Below are 19,976 nucleotides of genomic sequence, written 5' to 3'. Positions count from 1 at the left end.
GCAGCACCTGTGTGGTTCTGGCTGGAAATTTGAGGTGGACTTGATAGATGTTGGGAGACTGAGCCTTGCTGCAGTCGTCTTACTTTTACTTGAATTGACTTTTATTTACTGCGGCCGGATTTGGGTCAGAAAGGTGGATTTGATGGTTCTGGTTTGGTTTGGTTTAAGGAGTCTGAAAATGAAATTCCACCTTAAAGAACAAAAAGGAGGTTTAAATGTTGCAGCTTTCATCTGTTTTAGAAACATCAGATTAATTTATTCTTTATTCAGGAGAATATTTCTGGGTCGGACCGGTTGAGTCCGGTTTTAGTTTGTTGGTTACGGTTAAGCTAGTTTAGCTCCTCCTGATGTTTCCTTCTTAGACCTGAGGAGAGACATTCAGGACCAGTCTGAACCGCTTTTCTCCTCATCCTTCACTTGTTCACCTCCTCTCGGACTCTTTCTCCTCATCCTTCACTTGTTCACCTCCTCTCAGACACTTTCTCCTCATCCTTCACTTGTTCACCTCCTCTCAGACACTTTCTCCTCATCCTTCACTTGTTCACCTCCTCTCAGACACTTTCTCCTCATCCTTCACTTGTTCACCTCCTCTCGGACTCTTTCTCCTCATCCTTCACTTGTTCACCTCCTCTCAGACACTTTCTCCTCATCCTTCACTTGTTCACCTTCTCTCAGACACTTTCTCCTCATCCTTCACTTGTTCACCTCCTCTCAGACACTTTCTCCTCATCCTTCACTTGTTCACCTCCTCTCAGACACTTTCTCCTCATCCTTCACTTGTTCACCTCCTCTCAGACACTTTCTCCTCATCCTTCACTTGTTCACCTCCTCTCGGACTCTTTCTCCTCCTCTTTGAGACTGCGGGGAATTAAAAGCTGTGAACATGCAGCTCGTCCGGCTCAGAGAAGCTGACTTCAGCAGTTTCAGTGAAGGACGCGTCTCGTTAGACATTCAGCACAGAAGCTCTTCCAGGAACTTCCCCTGAATGCAAACTTCCTAATCTCCTCCTGAGGACTTTGGGAAAATCCCAAACAGGAAATAAATCAGGCTCATGTGGGAAAGATGAGGCTGTACGTTGTACCGCGTGGGCGCAGAATCAGCGGTAATCAAGCCCCGCCCACTTTGGGGTTGAAATGGGTCTGAAACGTTTTGTTTGAAGAGGAATTCTGGTTCATGTGGAATGTCGGAGACGTTTTAACATGGAAAACACGTTTCTTGTGTGATTTTCAGAACATTTACATCATGTGATGTCATGTGGTGATTGGTTTAAAAGCTTTTGTGTCCTGCAGATGTGCAGTTACCATGGTGATGCCAACGAGCCACTGGCAGTTACCATGGTGATCCTTATTGGTCACTGGCAGCCGCGTTAACATTTTCAAGTTTTGTTTGAACCTTTTACACCAACTCTCTGTTTGTGATGAACATGAGTCGGTCTCACCTCATCAGGTTTATTTCATTATTTAGTATTTCAGAGCCAGAAACATCACACTCTGCTGTTATTTAGTTGTTCCCCGATTCGGTTCCTCCACTTTAAGGGTTTATACACCTGTGGCTTCACGGATCGCGCTGCAGAGTGGTTCTGGACTCCAGTCCGAGTCAGAAACTCGACGCTCTTGTTTTGAAGGTGCTCTCTGGCCTCCTTCCTGTTCCTACACGTGTCATGGCGAGGCCTCTTGCTCTTTTCTGCAGACTGACTGACAGGCGCGGTGGAACGATGGTGAAAAGGCGCTGCTTGTTGTTGGATCTGCTGGTGAAAGGCTGTGACAGTCTGAGAGGAGTCCTGCTGATGCCGGGGCACCCCACAGCCGTGACCCCGAGACCCGCAGGACCCCCCGCCTCCCTTATTGATGTCTGCAGGTGTGCCTGCTTGCATGATAATGGCCTCCACTGGAGGAGCCCCTCACAGTGCCCTTCTATAAATCACACAGGGGACTGTGTGTGTGTGTGTGTGTGTGTGTGTGTGTGTGTGTGTGTGTGTGTGTGTGTGTGTGTGTGTGTGTGTGTGTGTGTGTGTGTGTGTGTGTGTGTGTGTGTGTGTGTGTGTATACACTTCTTGAGAAGTTCCATGCTGAATTATTGATGGACTTCAGGGAGCGATGAACGTGTGAATAGTGGCAGCAGAGGGAGTGATCCGGATTGCCGGGATGCATTTGGAAGATTCTGACGTCCAGGGACAGTTTTGGTGGTTGCTATGGAAACCGTTATCTGCGGTGACGGCAGGTTAAACAGGAGGTGACGTCCGCTGCATGATTTTTTAGAACGTGCAGAAGTCACTCCTCCTGCTGCAGATTCTGTTTTAGGATTTCTATTTTTCCTTTTTGCAGAATTCCACCAGAATGGGACTCAATAGATGGATTTACGCATGCATGAAAACTCAAATGGATTATTTATGCAAATTAAAACAAAAACACTCGAGGTCCAAATGTTTGTCTATCAAAACCCTTTTTAACTTGATAAATCTGTGGTTGGCCGGCGGGGACGAGCTGAAGTCAAATGTGTTTAAATGTGAGAAAACATCAGACAACCTGGATAAACGCAGCGAGCCGGACCCACGCCTTAGGATGAGCTCAATGGGATTTTCCTGGGAATTCTCAGGATCCTCCAGGAGGAGGTGCTCTGGGAGGAGGAGGTCTGAGGTCAGCCTTTTTCTGATAAAACCATAGAAAGGAGTCTTCTAGAGCTGGAGTCTGTGACAGTTTGCAGCTCCAGGTCAGCCGAGTGTAGATTCAGGATGGGGTGTGCGGTGGCGCACCGCCACCGTTTCAGACGCGAACAAGTCCAAGACCAGGCCAGTCTTGTAGCGCCCTGCCCCTTATGTCCATATTCTTGCTGCAAAACCGGCAGAAATCCCCTGAAGACATGGTAATGCCGCGTGAGTGAGTGAATGAATGAATTAAGCTTGAGTGAGTTGTTGTTGTTTTCCAGACGCACATGGTACACATCATTCGAGTTACTGTGATTGGCTAAAGACTAAAAATGGTAGTCAGGGCCAGCTGGCACTTCCTTGTGCGTCCTTCTTCCAGATGGTTTCTGCTGCAGATGGAAATGTGTGGACCCGACGGGGGCGGGGTTAAACACGGAAATGTGTGGACCCGACGGGGGCGGGGCTAAACACAGATGTGTGGACCCGACGGGGGCGGGGTTAAACACGGAAATGTGTGGACCCGACGGGGGCGGGGCTAAACACAGATGTGTGGACCCGACGGGGGCGGGGCTAAACACAGATGTGTGGACCCGACGGGGGCGGGGCTAAACACAGATGTGTGGACCCGACGGGGGCGGGGCTAACCACGGAAATGTGTGGACCCGACGGGGGCGGGGCTAAACACAGATGTGTGGACCCGACGGGGGCGGGGCTAAACACGGAAATGTGTGGACCCGACGGGGGCGGGGCTAAACACGGAAATGTGTGGACCCGACGGGGGCGGGGCTAAACACGGAAATGTGTGGACCCGACGGGGGCGGGGCTAAACACGGAAATGTGTGGACCCGACGGGGGCGGGGCTAAACACGGAGAGCTAAACTGAAGCTGCAGCTGTCCTCTGACTTGTTCATCATCTGCAGAACTCCGAAGTTCCTGTTGGTTCACGTGCACGCTCATACATGCACATGTGCACGTGCTGTACTTTAGGACGGTTCATGGCCTGACTGGTATCGGCCCGCTCTCACCAGGTTTCACCAACATTTTCCTGCAGGTAAACTTTGAATGAAGTTGAAGATAAAAAACCACAAAGGAGAGAATCTGCTCTGGGTTGCATTTATGTGCCGGAGGGGTCGGAGGCCAGGACAAACACGGGGAGGAAACGGGTCAAATCTTTTAAAATTTCACAATAAGAGTCTCAAACATAAAGCTGTACCCCAAAATAATACTGACCTGAGTTACCAGAGGCAGAACGTTGATGAAGACAACCCTGTTTTCTGTGTCCACGTGTCCTTCCTGTGGTCCGGGATCAGCTGACTCACCAGAACCTGAAAAAGCGTTGATGCAACATTCCACTGATCCAGAAGTTCATATTTATTCTAATCTAATATTCTGCACTTCCTGTTCCCATCCTTCAGTGAATCGGAGTAGCACATTCTTTGGTGAAGGAGTGTTTTGATGAGAGGGTTAGCCCTGAAACAGCAGCTGTAGAGCTCCTGTGGCTAACACCGCGGTCGTGTCAGCTCGCCGACCTCAAGTTTCCGTGTTCTGGTGTTTGTGCCGAGAGCAGCGGCTCTCAGGCTGCTTCAGATCAAAGCTGCAGAGAATGTGCAGAAAAATCAATGAAACCGTCTCTGTTGCTTCAACTTTAAAGTCCGAAGCATCGATTTGCTGATCGCTGACGGAGTGGAAGACCGTTTGTGTTCCTGTGGAAGAGGAAGAAGCTCCTGATTCCAGAACCGCCATGATGGATGGCTGCTGTACACCACAGCCTGACCCGGTTTGTGGGTCAGAGAACTGGAACACATGCTAATGCCACATGTGCATGTATGCAGGAGCTGAGACCTGATTCGCCTCCCGGACGCCTCTGAATACACACATCTGATGTTGTATGCTAATCGGCTAACCTTGAGGGCGCCCAGACTCGAATCCAGAGAGAGAGAGAGCAACAAAGAGCCGTCTTCTGTGCTCGCAGTGCTTTGACCCGGGCCGCTGAATTTCCAGCTTTGCACTCGAGTTCTGGTAATGAGAGTGGAGCTGTGTGGAAATCCACGGTTGGTGCTGAAAGGAGGCTTTAGAAACTGATTTCCAGCGTGAGTCACCGGCAGAAACGTGAATGGGGCTGATTAGACATTGAAATGGGATTGTATGAAACAGGTGGCGCTTCAAAACTGGTGCTGGGAGGTGGCGTGTTGGAGGACGTCCAGCAGAACCGAGCAGACGGAGGAGAGAACACGACCCAGAACCTAAACCAGAGGAGAAAACTGGGATCGAATCCGGTGGAGGAGTCACGATTTACCCACGTTCCTGGGAAAACGACAAATTCACTTTATTATTACTGATTATTAACTAAAATAATAATTATTATAAATAATAATAATATTAATGTTATAATTATAAATATTATTATTATTTATAATTATTTAATATTATTATATGATTGTTGATGTTGTTGTTTTTACCTTTTGACTTATTTTTTTGCTAAAGACCATCTTTACCGAAAAACCCTTTTTAGGATGTTTTTTTAAATCCTTTCGGAAAAGCTTGGAATGCTTTTCCTTTCGCTGGCGTTCCAGACCTTTGTGAAGTTGCTCTGCTGTGACGTTTGTGGAACGTGGGAATGTTCACGAGCATTACCACGCATGCTTCAGGTCAGGTTGCATTCTAGATGTGCGGCTGTAGCAGAGGAGAGGCCCTGTGATGTCAGAGGTCACACACTGAATGCCCAGCCCGTTTCTTCTCCTCGGAATGCTGTGTGCTTTTCCAGAACAAGAGGAGAGGACTCCTCTCAGCTTCCACACCAGCTAGAACCATGTTGGTGTCGGTTACTGGGCTGGCTCTTTGTCAAGAAGGTTCCGGTCAGCACACGCCTGCTTCAGGAGAGCACCTGTTCTTCCCAGCGACGCGTTCAAGACCGCCAATCCGGAGCTTTGCGGTCATCACACGTGACGTCCGAGCGTCGCTTCTTGCTACCACTCGTTCAGCTTGGCTCTGAACTCGGACAAACAACGCTGGCGTACGCGTGTTGGTCAGGAGCGTGTCGTATATCTGGGCTATTTAAACGCCTCCTGCTCCACTGCATGGTCACATGATTCCTCTGTGACGAAACGTGCGACTGATGCCGTGACTTCCTCAACGCGTGCTGAATTGTGACCAAGTAGCTGGAGAACATGTGAAATGTTCTTGGCTGCACGCTCCCCGGGGTCTTGACCGCGGCTCCTCCTCTCATGCATTAAGCAACGATGCTGTCGTTCTCCACCTCCTCCACTTGTCCATCACTCATGCCAACACCAGCAGCAGCTTCAGCTCACACGTTGTCTAAGAGAGGCTGGCACTCGTGTGACTGCCAACCGATTCAACGTCTCGCAATCCCGATCCATGACTCTGCAACCGATTCATCTAGGAATTCTGTCTCTTATGGATGAGGAGGCTGCCGCCGACGCAGCCGCACCTCTTTAGTTGAGCCGAGCCTCTGGTTGCATCGGTTTATCCGTCACAGCCCGACCAGAGACCAGCGCAGATGTGTGGAAAGGAGTGAACTTGGCCTTTAACTGAGGTGCCGGAGCTGGTAGAAAACGTGGTCCAGACATGAGGATGCAGTTCAGAGACTCGCGTAGATTTCTGACTTCATCACATTTTAGTCCAAAAATATAAAATAATCTCTGAGGCAAATGTTTCCTGCCGGTGTGGTGGAGCCTCTCAGGCGGCAAAAGATTCAGTTATCCAGAACAAAATGTTTAGAAAAATGTGAAATTACAGAACAAAAATGTCTTTATATTTAATAATTTCAGTATAAAAGTCCTGCTAATAGTCTAATCATGACTCACGACAGCTCATTTCCTGTTTGGAATGAACAGAAGAAGGATTTTATTTGTAGTTGACCCTGGAGAAGATCAGACTTTTATTATATTTTCTATTGTTTACATGAATTTACTGTATTAATTAACCATTAAAGGAGCACATGGTGCATTTTAGTTGGAGTTCTTGAGGAATAGTTCTGATCAGTCAGGATCTGACCTGCTGCAGAATCAGGAGGGGGAATTCTACCGGAACCAGGAATTCTAATGTAGGAGTCGATCTGAAAGCCCATTGGATCCCTCAAACCCCGTGTGTCCATAAATCCTTCAGACGCAGCATCAGGATTAGTACCTTCACCAGAAACCTACCACATCCATCCTCTACATGTCTGCTGCCCCCTGGTGGAGGACCTACAGGTGGTGAGGGCACCTTTTAACCTTTAGTACTGTGATGCCATCCCATAATAATGTAACACACACTTGGTTATGTTAACGGCTCCGTTTGTTATTTCCGGGTATTAAAAACAGCAAAAGTGTCTGATCCATCGTTTCAGACCCTAAACAGCGACAGGAAGGACCGGAAGTCGTATTAAAAGCTGTCCTTCGCTTCAGGAGACGTTTGAGCTAAAAGCAGAAAATCAGTCCTGATCAGCCAGAAGACAGACGACGATCTCCTGGTGACCTCACTCTGAATAAATGAATGTTCTTACTCCAGTTTTCTCAGGTGGATGAAAAGAAAATGTTCAGATGTGCGTCCAACCGGGCTCATCATCCTGCTGAATCCAGCCAAGAACATCAAACGTTCCCGGTAGGTGAGGAAGTTCGGAGCCAACTCCTCTGACAGGATCTGCGTGGATGTCTGTTCTCTAACAGGATGGGATTTCTTCCAGCTCAGCCTCCAACAGCTCCAGAGCTTCTTAAGAACAAACATCTCTGTCAGGATGAGCAGAACCTCCATCTGATGGTCCGCCAGGCGGCCAGCTCCTACGCTCCAGTCACGTTTGTTGGTGGATAAAAGGCAGTGACAACACAACCCATCCTGGAACGCCGCCGCTGCCTGTGGCTCTGTTAGGACTCTTCATGTCGGGCTGCTTCTCCGCCTGACTTTAATCTGTCTTCTGCAGTCCTGCTGCATCTACCAGCTCCTAGAAGCGCCGCTTCCTGCAGGATAAACCGCGTCGTCTGTCGCCCCAGAGGCATGTCCGATGTTGACAAGTCAATTCAGCTTATGTACAATACTAATACTACTACTACTACTCAGTGGCGGCTAGCCAGTAGAGGGCGATAGGGCGCCGCCCTCCCAGTTTCCCCAGTGTTTTTTAATTTTTATTAAAAATAAATAAATAAATAAATAAATAGAATATGTGATTATTGTTAATTTTAAGTTAATTGTGTATTTTGTAACAAAAACAAATCATATATATATATATATATATATCTATATTGGTCTCTGCCGGTCTCTGCCGAGCGGTGGAGACTGTGTGCTGTTTTTCAACCGCCCAAACAGGACTAGACCAGCTGTCCAATTGCTGACAAGAAAATCAAAGGGTAGGAATGGGAATGTATCCAATCAGCGTCGACGTTGTTTCAGAACGTTTCAGAAGCATGATGGGCGATAGAGCTACCGCCAAGGCTTTCGTTTGTGTTCGGTAGAACTCGGAGAGTCTCGTGACGCAGATGTAATGGATGCCAGTGAGCCTACAACCAGGATACCGGATCTCAGCAGCCACTGAATTCAGTTCGGTCTCTTCTCCAGTATCATCCGTTCGAGAGGAGAACTATGGTGGAAAAACTTAATGTCAAAGAGCTTGGACCAGATCAGCCCGACGTAAAGAGAAGCCAGCAGGACAAGGAGAAGGGTAAACTGTACACACAAGGCTTCTGGGAAGGCTTGGCTAGCTGGATGCAATCACGCTAATGCGTTATTTTGCTTTCCGTGTTTGTTATTCAAAACGGCTGGGACAGATGAGGCATGGATGAGTCAGGAGTTACAGACATGAAACATTTTTCTGAGAAGGTGAAGAAACACGAGTCATCTCGGGCACACATGGACAACACGGTGAAGCTAGCTATGCTAGGCAGAGCTAACATAGCCATGCAGCTAGAGACGAGGGGCACAGGCTTGCAGTGAAGAAACACAATGAAGAAGTGGATCAGAACCGGCACATTTTGTCCAAGAGAGAGATGTCAACACAGTGTATGAGCACAAGGATGACCTCCTCAGATTTTTCCAGATGATCAGAGACTCGGATGACTTTGATCCAATCACTGAGAGAGAGGCAGGAGGCTTTGTGAGAATGCTGGAGGAAGAAGATTTGGGCTTTCTGCTGGCATTGTGTCACAAGATCATGCCACATGTGGACATGCTGTTCAACCAGCTGCAGAAGAGGAACATTGACTCTGTCTCCATCACAGGGGTCATCCAGAGCTTCACCAACAGCATGCAAAAGATCAGGTACATACTTGTTTATTTAATATTATTGTGATGAAATTCTCCAGTATGTTAGTTTCACAAACAGTAATGTGGATGTGGACCATATATGGTCGTGTTATTTTATGTGCAGTTTAATGCAGTATTTTTCAACCTTGGTCCGCAAGGTAGTGTACCAATAGTCAGACACACCTGGATTAATCTCTTTGTCCAATGATGTAAGACAGGAAATAAAAGAGCTGTGCTTAATTCAGGAAATAGTGAAGTTGTGCACAAAGCTCAGAAAGCACAAGTTTGTTTAAAAATAAAATGGCACAGCCCCACCAAAAATATTTTTCACCAGCCGCCACTGCTACTACTAGTACTAGTTATTGATGATGATAATAATAATAATCAAGCAAGCATGCAGCGACAGTGGAGAGGAAAACTCCCTTTTAACAGGAAGACACCTCCACAGGATCCTGGCTCAGTATAAGCAGCCATCCTCCACGACTCACTGGGGATGGAGAAGACAGAGCACACACACACACACACACACACACACGCATTTTTGTCATCTTCCTTCAGCAAAGATCGTGGGTCCAGTTGGAACAGGTTGTTCCTGATTGGTTGTGAGGACCGGTTCTGATCAGTCGGTGTCTTACCTGCAGCAGGTAGCAGTCAAAGTGATCTCGGTGTGGAATCTTAATAAGTTCATGTCTCCAGGAGGAGGGTCTGGACCTCCATTTCATTTTAGCTCTGCTGACTTCCTCTCCTCGTTCCTAACAAACTTCACCCTCTTGAGTTCACCACTCATGTCTGAACATCGTGTTCCTTACGAACATCTTCAACTAGAACGAGATCAGAAACGGCCCACTCTCTGTCAAGTGGAAATCCCCTGGTGGGATAATCCCTGCCTTCTCAGAGCCAGACCCTGGGAAGGCAGAGTGGGCTGAACAATGCAGAGTGAGAGGAGATAGGAGACATTATATCCAGCATCCAGGAGGACAGGAGGAGAATGAGCAGCAAGTGAGATCAGAGGAAAGAGAATCGATGAAAGGAGACGGAGCAAAAGAGAAGCAGCATCACTCAGACGGACCGCTGAGGGCATCAGTCTGTTCTGAACTTCCTCACGAGGAGAGTCCATGTTTTCTTCACATGATGGAGAAATAATGAGACCTTCTGTTAAATATCAGAACTACAAATGTTTCTGCATCGGGACCACAGTCAAACCAGTCCAGTTCAACACCCACTAAACCAACTGGGAGAGATGGTTTTGTGGTGGTTTCAGGAGTCAGATATAAAAGGTTCTTCTGAAACTTGTACTGGTCTTCAGGAGAACCAGAGCCATAAAACTATCATCAACATGTTTTACAACGTCTGTCTGGTTTTAATTCCTCAGTGTTTCCTGGATGATGGTGATGATGATGATGATAGTGATGATGATAGTGATGATGGTGGTGGTGATGATGGGTAGGATGGTGATGATGGTGATGGTGGTGATGATGATGATGGTGATGATGATGGTGATGATGATAGTGATGATGGTGGTGGTGATGATGGTGATGATGGTGATGATGATAATGATGGTGATGGTGGTGATGATGGTGATGATGATAGTGATGATGGTGGTGGTGATGATGATGGTGATGATGGGTAGGATGGTGATGATGATAATGATGATGGTGATAGTGATGATGGTGGTGATGATGGTGATGATGGTGGTGGTGATGATGATGATAATGATGATGGTGGTGGTGATGATGATGGTGATGATGGGTAGGATGGTGATGATGGTGATGGTGATAGTGATGATGGTGGTGGTGGTGATGATGATAATGATGATGGTGGTGGTGATGATGGGTAGGATGGTGATGATGGTGATGGTGGTGATGATGGTGATGGTGGTGATGATGGTGATGATGATGGTGATTATGATAGTGATGATGGTGATGGTGGTGATGATGGTGATGATGGTGATGGTGGTGATGATGGTGATGATGATGGTGATGGTGGTGGTGATGATGATGGTGATGATGGGTAGGATGGTGATGATGGTGATGATGATAATGATGATGGTGATAGTGATGATGGTGGTGATGATGGTGGTGGTGATGATGATGGTGGTGGTGATGATGATGATAATGATGATGGTGGTGGTGATGATGATGGTGATGATGGGTAGGATGGTGATGATGGTGATGATGATGGTGATAGTGATGATGGTGGTGGTGGTGATGATGATGGTGGTGGTGATGATGATGATAATGATGATGGTGGTGGTGATGATGATGGTGATGATGGTGATGATGATAGTGATGATGGTGGTGGTGATGATGGGTAGGATGGTGATGATGGTGATGATGATAATGATGATGGTGGTGGTGATGATGATGGTGATGATGGTGATGATGATAGTGATGATGGTGGTGGTGATGATGGGTAGGATGGTGATGATGGTGATGATGATAGTGATGATGGTGATGATGATGATAATGATGATGGTGGTGGTGATGATGATGGTGATGATGGTGATGATGGTGGTGATGATGGTGATGATGATGGTGATGATGATAGTGATGATGGTGGTGGTGGTGGTGATGATGGTGATGATGGTGGTGATGATGGTGGTGATGATGGTGATGATGATGGTGATGATGATAGTGATGATGGTGGTGGTGATGATGATGGTGGTGGTGATGATGATGGTGATGATGGTGATGATGATAATGATGATGGTGATAGTGATGATGGTGGTGATGATGGTGATGATGGTGGTGGTGATGATGATGGTGGTGGTGATGATGATGATAATGATGATGGTGGTGGTGATGATGATGGTGATGATGGGTAGGATGGTGATGATGGTGATGATGATGGTGATAGTGATGATGGTGGTGGTGATGATGATGGTGGTGTGATGATGATGATGATAATGATGATGGTGGTGGTGATGATGATGGTGATGATGGGTAGGATGGTGATGATGGTGATGATGATGGTGATAGTGATGATGGTGGTGATGATGGTGATGATGGTGGTGGTGATGATGATGATAATGATGATGGTGATAGTGATGATGGTGGTGATGATGGTGATGATGATGGTGGTGATGATGGTGGTGATGATGGTGGTGGTGATGATGATGATAATGATGATGGTGATAGTGATGATGGTGGTGATGATGGTGATGATGGTGGTGGTGATGATGATGGTGGTGATGATGGTGATGATGGTGGTGATGATGGTGATGATGATGATGATAATGATGATGGTGGTGGTGATGATGATGATAATGATGATGGTGGTGGTGATGATGATGGTGATGATGGGTAGGATGGTGATGATGGTGATGATGATAATGATGATGGTGATAGTGATGATGGTGGTGATGATGGTGATGATGGTGGTGGTGATGATGATGGTGGTGATGATGGTGATGATGATGGTGATGATGGTGGTGATGATGGTGGTGGTGATGATGGTGATGATGATGGTGATGATGGTGATGATGGTGGTGATAATGATGATGGTGATAGTGATGATGGTGGTGATGATGGTGATGATGGTGGTGGTGATGATGATGATAATGATGATGGTGATAGTGATGATGGTGGTGATGATGATGGTGGTGATGATGGTGATGATGGTGATGGTGATAATGATGATGGTGATAGTGATGATGGTGGTGATGATGGTGGTGATGATGGTGGTGGTGATGATGGTGGTGGTGATGATGATGGTGGTGATGATGGTGATGATGGTGATGGTGATGATGATGATAATGATGATGGTGATAGTGATGATGGTGATAGTGATGATGGTGGTGATGATGGTGATGATGGTGGTGGTGATGATGGTGGTGGTGATGATGATGATAGTGATGATGGTGGTGATGATGGTGGTGATGGTGATGGTGATAGTGATGATAGTGATGATGGTGATAGTGATGATGGTGATGATGATGATGATGATGATTGTGATGATAGTGATTTAGATTAGATTAGATTAGATTCAGATTTTATTGGCCAAGTAAAATTACATTTACAAGGAATTTGTCTTCGGTAGATGTTCGCTCTCTAAAACAGACAACAACCACAATAAATGAGAATAAAAATACCTAAAAACACATAAGAACATGTATACCCACACACATGTTCATTTACACACACACCTATATACATATATACACACACACACACACACGCACACGCACACGCACACGCACACGCACACGCACACACACACACACACACACACCCTCCGGGGCTGATGGGACTCATCAGAACCAAACCCTGACCCAGAAGGGTTAGGGCTAGCCCTCTCACCTGGATATCAGACTCATTTGACAGGTGGTAGATTCAGGTGTCTTTAAGGCCCAGTAGAGAGAAACTCACGAGCTGATGGGTTACAGAACATTTTATCCTGATGGCTCCAAAGGCTTTAGTTTTCCTGCTCATCCATCTGGGAAATGAAACCGGAGATGTTCCTGTCTTTTAGTGAAAACCTTTAGGTTTACAGTTGGAGGAAACCTCAGCCCTGGAAGTTGAGCTTCTCCTCCTCTAATCGTTTATTGCTGACTTTTGATCCGATCTTCCCCTGACGTTCCGACATTCCTGACCTATGTGGATGAAACGAGCCGAGCGCTAACCTTTGGATCGGCCCTCACACATCCCCTCCGCCTGCTGTCAGACGATGATTGCAGCGCTGCCTGATTATCTCTGGCATATTGATTTGGCTGTTTAAGGATCGACTCTGACACGAGCTGCGGAAACAGATGCTGGCTAAGTGGAATCAGCAGCCCTGGATATCGTGTAGCTTTGGGCTAATGCTCGACCTTATTGCTGCCTAATGAACCGCTGAGAGACGATCAGCACCGTTTGCCCGCCTCTCTGCTTCCAGGGTGAGATGCGAGTGTGCCTCAGTCAGAGCCACAAACCATCACGCGGCGTTCTGCTGATGGAAGGTCAGAGCGGTTCTGGGGAAACTTGACTCCCGCGGAGCCGTGACTCCAACAGCTGATGTCATTAGATGTGCAGCATAAGCAAAAGCAACCGGACTCTTTTCAGGAGCAGGGTGAAATAATCAGGCTGCGGTGAGAGCGTGTGACTCTGAGGGGCAGGTTTGGGCACATTCGGCTCCGCACGCTACTCACCAGCTAATTGGTTGGCTCACAAAGGTGTTCGGAAATTAATTCAGCCCACGGGGACGAACTGAAACGAACCCTGGACACATGAAGACAGGCGGCGCTCACCTCTACGTCAAGGCCTTTGTGACTAAGGGCGAGCAGGTGCTGGCTGGCAGAATCAGGGCTAAATGGGCCGTGGCCTCCAGGACGCTCTGGCTGGTCCGCTGACTCGGTTCTACCAGCAGGTGTCCCTGCAGACGCTCCAGACTCCCAGCACACCTGTTTCTTTAGTTTGTCTTTAAATTGGTGTCCCAGTCAAGTAGAGACGGTGGAATTGGAATTTCCACACACGAAAGCAACGGAAGATCAGGGTTTAAAGCCCCGCCCCCTTTTGGATCCCCGGAAGCTGAAACAGGAAAGTAGAACGGTGGCACAAGAGTTAAGCGCTCGCCCCGTATTCAGAAGGTTGCAGGTTTGAACCCCGATCAGTCTGTCGCTGTCGTTGTGTCCTTGGGCAAGACACTTAACCCCCTTGCCTGCTGGTGGTGGTCGGAGGGACCGGTGGCGCCAGTGCTCGGCAGCCTCGCCTCTGTCAGTGCGCCCCAGGGCAGCTGTGGCTAATCGTAGCTCATCCCCACCAGTGTGTGAATGGGTGAATGACTGATTGTGTTGTAAAGCGCCTTGGGGGGTTCCAGGACTCTAGAAGGCGCTATATCAAATACAGGCTATTTACCATTTTTTTTGTGTGTTTGATGCTTTTTACACAAAAGGATTCAGACAGACAGAAGAGTTGCCATGGTTACCCCAACAAGCCAGGGGTGGTTACCATGGTAACACTTACGAACTAATAGCAGCAGCTTTAACATTTGTGTTGTTTTCTTCATGCATCCAATGCAGTTTACGTGAGACACGGTTCGTTTGAGCTGAGATGAAACAGGTAAGGTCTGAACTTCTGTGGACGTAAGTGTTCCTCAGTGTGGAACCGATCTGCCTCAGATTATTCTGACTCAGTGTTGAAGACGGAAATCAGGTTATTAATAGAAAGTAGTCATTCATGGCCTCAGTAATCCACACGGTGTTGACTTCAGTGATCCCACTAATCCCACTAACCGTGTGGGTCTCCGACCAGAGATGCAGGGTCCTGGCGAGTACACGTGCAGCTGAGGTTCGTCAGGTGTTTTCTTCACATCTGTGCCCCTTCTGCCGTTGAAATCTGGTCGTATTGTTCTGAAACATTCAGACGGCTGATTCAGAAGGTTGCTTCATGAAGAGGCTCCTGCAGGTGTGAGGCAGGATTAGACTCGGAACAGCGTACCCTTTCAGAGCCAGCTGAAGAACGCTCCGACTAAAACAGTTGAATGGATTCCGATTGTTTGAGTCTGATCTCCAGCTCTGAGATGATTCAGCTGCAGAGACGAGCGGCAGCAGCCCACACACTGCTGCAGACTCCCCAAACCCCCTCCTTCACGCCGCAGACACAAATCATCTTACGAGCCTGAATAGATGATTTTCTTTAGCTAAACCAGAGACATCAAACAAGTGGGAGCGTGGCGCCCAAAAATTGGTGGTGGGCGAGTGTTCTCGTGTTGCTCTTTCATTTGTCTCCTTCCCTCCAGCTTCGTTTGTCATCCGGCTGATTTCATGATGAGTGGGTGACATGCAGACATGAGTAACACTGGATTCAAAAGCTTTTTCCAACCATTTAATCCGGCTTTCTGGGTCAATAAAGCCAATCGGTTCCTGTCACAAGTACACCCCCTCATGGAGCGAGTCTGGTTCCTTCTGATTCTCAGTTTCATCTCCGTCTTGTTTTCATTCTAAAGTCTTCAGCCGATGCTTCATGAATCTGGTTAAATAAACCCTGAAAAGTCCGACTTTGGGTCACGACCCCCACCCGAGTAGAGGCGTCTGAGTTGGTCTTGTTCCTGAGTGATGGAGGAGAGAAGGTGGATGGTGGAGGACTCCGACAGGAGAACACCTGTTGGAGTCCTACCCACATGTTTAGCTCGGTTCCTCTTAGGTTCAACCTCCCAGGAAGGCGACTGGTTGGGCTCTCGAACCATCGCAGAAGAAAAAAAGCAACCGTTTAAGTTTTTGTGCGTGAAATAAAAACGTGACTTGTTACAGACATGTCCAGCAGAATGGTGCAGTCTGTGGATTACAGACGCTTCATGCAAAACTCTGCTTTTAAACTTCATCCATTCATCGTTGTCCGCTTATCCAGGGTCGGGTCACGGGGGCAGCAGCCTAAGCAGGGGGGCCCAGACTTCCTTCTCCCCAGCCCCTTGGGCCGGCTCCTCCAGAGGAATCCTAAGGTGTTACCTGACCAGCCAAGAGACATCGTCCCTGCAGCGTGTCCTGGGTCTCCCATTAGGTCTTCTCCTGGTTGGATGTGCCAAGAAAACCTCACCAGGGAGGCATCCAGGAGGCATCCTGACTAGATGCCTGAGCCACCTCTACTCCGAGCCCCTCCGATCCGCCGCCTCAACAATGGGAGCAGAGAAAATGGCTCACCCGGACTAATGTCCCCTGCCTCCCCGGAACATTCTGGAAGTACTGTCGGAGGTGGGAATTGAAGCTCCTTCTGACAGGAGACTCTGCCAGATGTTCCCAGCAGACCCTCAAAATACGTTTGGTCCTTCCAGGTCTCACCGGCATCCTCCCCCACCATCGGAGCCAACTCACCACCAGGTAGTGGTCAACTGACAGCTCCGCCCCTCTCTCCACCCGAGTGTCCAAGACATGCGACCGCAGGTCAGATGACAAAGTCGATCATCGAGCTGCGGCCTTGCCAAGCGCACATGTGGAGACCTTAATGTCTGAACATGGTGTTCATTATGGACCATCCACGACTGGCACAGAAGTCCGAACTAAACACCTCTTTCTTTATTTTCATCCCCATCTGTGGTCACTAATCTATGACCTTCTCTAATTCCTGCTGATTGTGGATACGTTTCACGTGAACGTTTCTGCACCACAAGGCTCAGCACACTCATGGATGGGAAGCTAAAAGTTCAACGTACAAAAAGATCAGGCTTAAGGGAAGTGATGGGCGGCGTTCCATAGGGATCGTGATTTGATAATTAGCTGTTCATATTACACACGGATAAGAAATGTTCAGGTAAGGAACCAAAGTATCTCAAAGAGAAGCTGAAAGTCCTTAAATCTTGATTTGATGCAAATAAACAATCATTTAACATGAAAAAAATTCTATTTTCAATCCCGAAACGTTAAAATCTACGTTTCAAAGGCAGATTAAGAGTTTCCTTAGATTTTATTAAAGGAAAAACCTCAGTTTAAATATAATGTCTTCACTAATTCACCCTTACATTTTTCCTGATGAACTATCGACCTTCAAACTAAAAACAGAAGAGCTGTTTAGTCCTCATAGCACCGGCCTGGAGTGGAAACACCCCTTCAATCCCTGAAACACTGGACATTAGTGAAGAGAAGAAAAACAGGGGAAGACTTTAACTCCGGTGGCCTTTGCATCCTGACGATGCTTCCTGTTAAACTACGGTATTCTCACCTCATTTCCTGGTTTGGTCTCAGATTTCCCTTACAGATTAAATAAAACATTGCTGCTCTACAGCTTCTCTAAACTCGGACTTCTGCATCAGAAAGCGCCCAGAGCTCCGGTTCATCCCTCAGAGCGGATTTTCCTTCACATCCTGACTTGTTTCTGACAGACTGAAGCTAATTGGCTCCTAACAGATCTCCCGCTGTGAAGACAAACGATCCGAGCTTTCCTGCTTTGGTGGAGGTTAGCCTCCTGCTGCTCTGTGGCACCAACGGAGGAAGACCTCTAACCTTCATCTGAAAGTCCTCCTGCTGAGGTCTGAGATGCTCTCTCCAATCCCCCTTCACCTGAAAAAGCCCGAAAACCAGATTCTTCCCTGGAAATTTGGCTCCCAGCCCCTGCTTGTGCATTTCCTGCTCTCGGCTGAGGATAAAAGCAAATGTGACTTGGTGCGAGTGAAAGGTAATAACAGGTTTTATTTCTCTCCAAGGCGCCCCGCCGCCTTCATCAAATTACATGAAGTCCAAATTGCTCTCCAGATCTGATTTTTGCCTTTTTCTGTCTCTTTCAGAGCTTCGGCACAAAGCCTGTAATGTATTCACATTAAGTAAATGAGGTGCTCGCTGAGGCTGTTCTGGGGCTTGACCACCTCTCTAATGGTCTGAGTCTCCCTACGGGAGCCCTGCAGGGAACAGCAGGTTGGATTTTAATCCCGTAGAGGTGCATCTGAGCCTCATGTCACCTACCAAACAGGTTTCATCACAAATACTCCTAACCTTTAGCATCCCATCAGCCTGAAGAGACCCGTCAGCTTTAACCTTTATCGGGCTTTAAGAATTCATTCTGAGAGCAAGAAAAACGTCATAAAATCAAACAATTTCCATCTTTTTGGCTAAAAAGAGGGAAATATAACCAAAAGTTAACGTTTCTGTAAGAAATGCCTTCAGCCGGCACCGAGGCCAGAATACGCCTCGCTTCCATCTCCGAGCAAAAGCAGCTTTAAGCTTTGGGTCCAAATGAGCGATGCTCGATATTCTTTACCGACATCGAATACACCGTTCTTGTCTGACTTTATTTACGATGCTGACATGCTGCCCCCCCCCCCAACACAACATTTTAGATCACTAACATCACACACACCCTACCGCGCATGCTTACATTAAGGGTTTATTAAGTCTCCAACAGCAGCGGAGTCTTGTCCTCCGAAGCGTGGAGCTCGGATGCATCAGTCACTCGTGCATTTTTTATTGTAGCTATGGTGATGAACCGTTTCTAAGATCTTCAGATAAGAAAAGCAGGCCTTGGCTGAACAGTCCTGCTAGCCGCTAGTATCTACAGCCTCTTTTATAAGACAGACCATCGCGTCATTACAGAGCGATAAATCCAAACTTGTGGGTCTCGTGAACGCGGCAAGGAGCAAAGGCGAACGGTGATAAAACTCGATTCTGATGCGCTCAGCCTCGTAGTGATATTGCCACATGAGCCCCTCGCCATGACGGCTAAACACGTGTTAGCCCCGCTAATCCCTTTGGAGCAACTGTGGGAGGCCCCCCCGCAAAAGAGGGTGGTCGCGTTGGCAACAAGTGCTGCGCGCCGAGTGCTGGCCGGAAGAGATATAAACACAGATAAACATGGCCTCTCACTAGTATCTATCAACCACCTACAACAGGGCAAACTGGACGGACGTGGAGACCATGGAGCTTTTGGCCGTGCGAGCGGACGAACAGATTAGTCGCCTTTTTACGGGGACGGTGAGAAACAGCCAGCTGTTCGACAGAGTGGTGAAAACACCGGCTGAGCGGGACAAAAGGCAGGTCACATCAAAGCTAAAGGTCCTGAAAAAGAAATGTCATCAGCCTGACGTGTCTTCCGTCTGACGCTGAATGCGCGACCCTGTACATCACATCCGGGGGGGAGGGGGGTTGGGGCTCGGCGACCTCCGTTTATCCTGTCTTGGTTGGAGAGGTGCCTGATGGCAGTTTATTCTAGTTTCAGCTTTGCTAATATAAATGTCAAAATCCTCCCCAGGGAGCCGCGGCGAATCCCGTTTTGCAAACGCTACGGTCCTATAAAAACCGCTTACGTGATGGGAGGACAGCGTACGCTCGCCACTCGGGGCAGATCTACTCTACAAATAAACTAAATGACTCATAAACTTCACCTCAGATCTGTCATGTCTGACATTTTAGTGATGGGATTCATGGGTGGGGGGGCTATTAAGAGCAACGTGCTCCTGCGATGTCCGTGACAGCGCACGGGGTTGGTTAGGGTTCCTCCTACGTCCGTGACAGTGGTGGGTGGGGTTTGAGTGGGTGCGCTTGACCCAATTCCGGGGAGGTTTGTTACCGGAAGACTAGATGAACGGCTCTCTACAGGGACTCGGCTCTCATCGATCACTTTGAAAATCCGTTCAAAAGATTCAATTTGTTCGTGAACGTCACATCACTCTGACATCTAGAGACAGAAGTAAGTGAAGAGTC

General features: G+C 47.8%; 1 protein-coding gene across 3 annotated transcripts in view; it reads left to right on the top strand.

Moving 5' to 3' along the window:
- The window catches only part of LOC107391394 (1-phosphatidylinositol 4,5-bisphosphate phosphodiesterase eta-2-like), a 111,520-nt gene that overhangs the window by 4,057 nt on the left and 87,487 nt on the right, over positions 1-19,976 (top strand). Inside the window, exons 2-4 of one of the 3 annotated variants that reach the window (XR_011516689.1) lie at positions 1,690-1,857; positions 7,154-7,246; positions 7,329-10,276. Coding sequence is in view for 1 of the 3 variants with exons in the window: in XM_070544927.1 (XP_070401028.1) it covers positions 8,794-8,893 (100 nt within the window). In the remaining 2 variants the exon portion in view is untranslated. Of the gene's footprint in view, positions 1-1,689; positions 1,858-7,153; positions 7,247-7,328; positions 10,277-19,976 lie in introns of those variants that run through there. The other 2 variants (XM_070544927.1, XR_011516690.1) reach the window with 2 other exon arrangements.

Source organism: Nothobranchius furzeri, chromosome 15 (assembly GCF_043380555.1).
Source record: "Nothobranchius furzeri strain GRZ-AD chromosome 15, NfurGRZ-RIMD1, whole genome shotgun sequence".
NCBI classification, from domain to species: Eukaryota; Metazoa; Chordata; class Actinopteri; order Cyprinodontiformes; family Nothobranchiidae; genus Nothobranchius; species Nothobranchius furzeri.
Note: the sequence above shows the minus strand (reverse complement) of the source record. Positions and strands in the feature narration are given on the sequence as shown.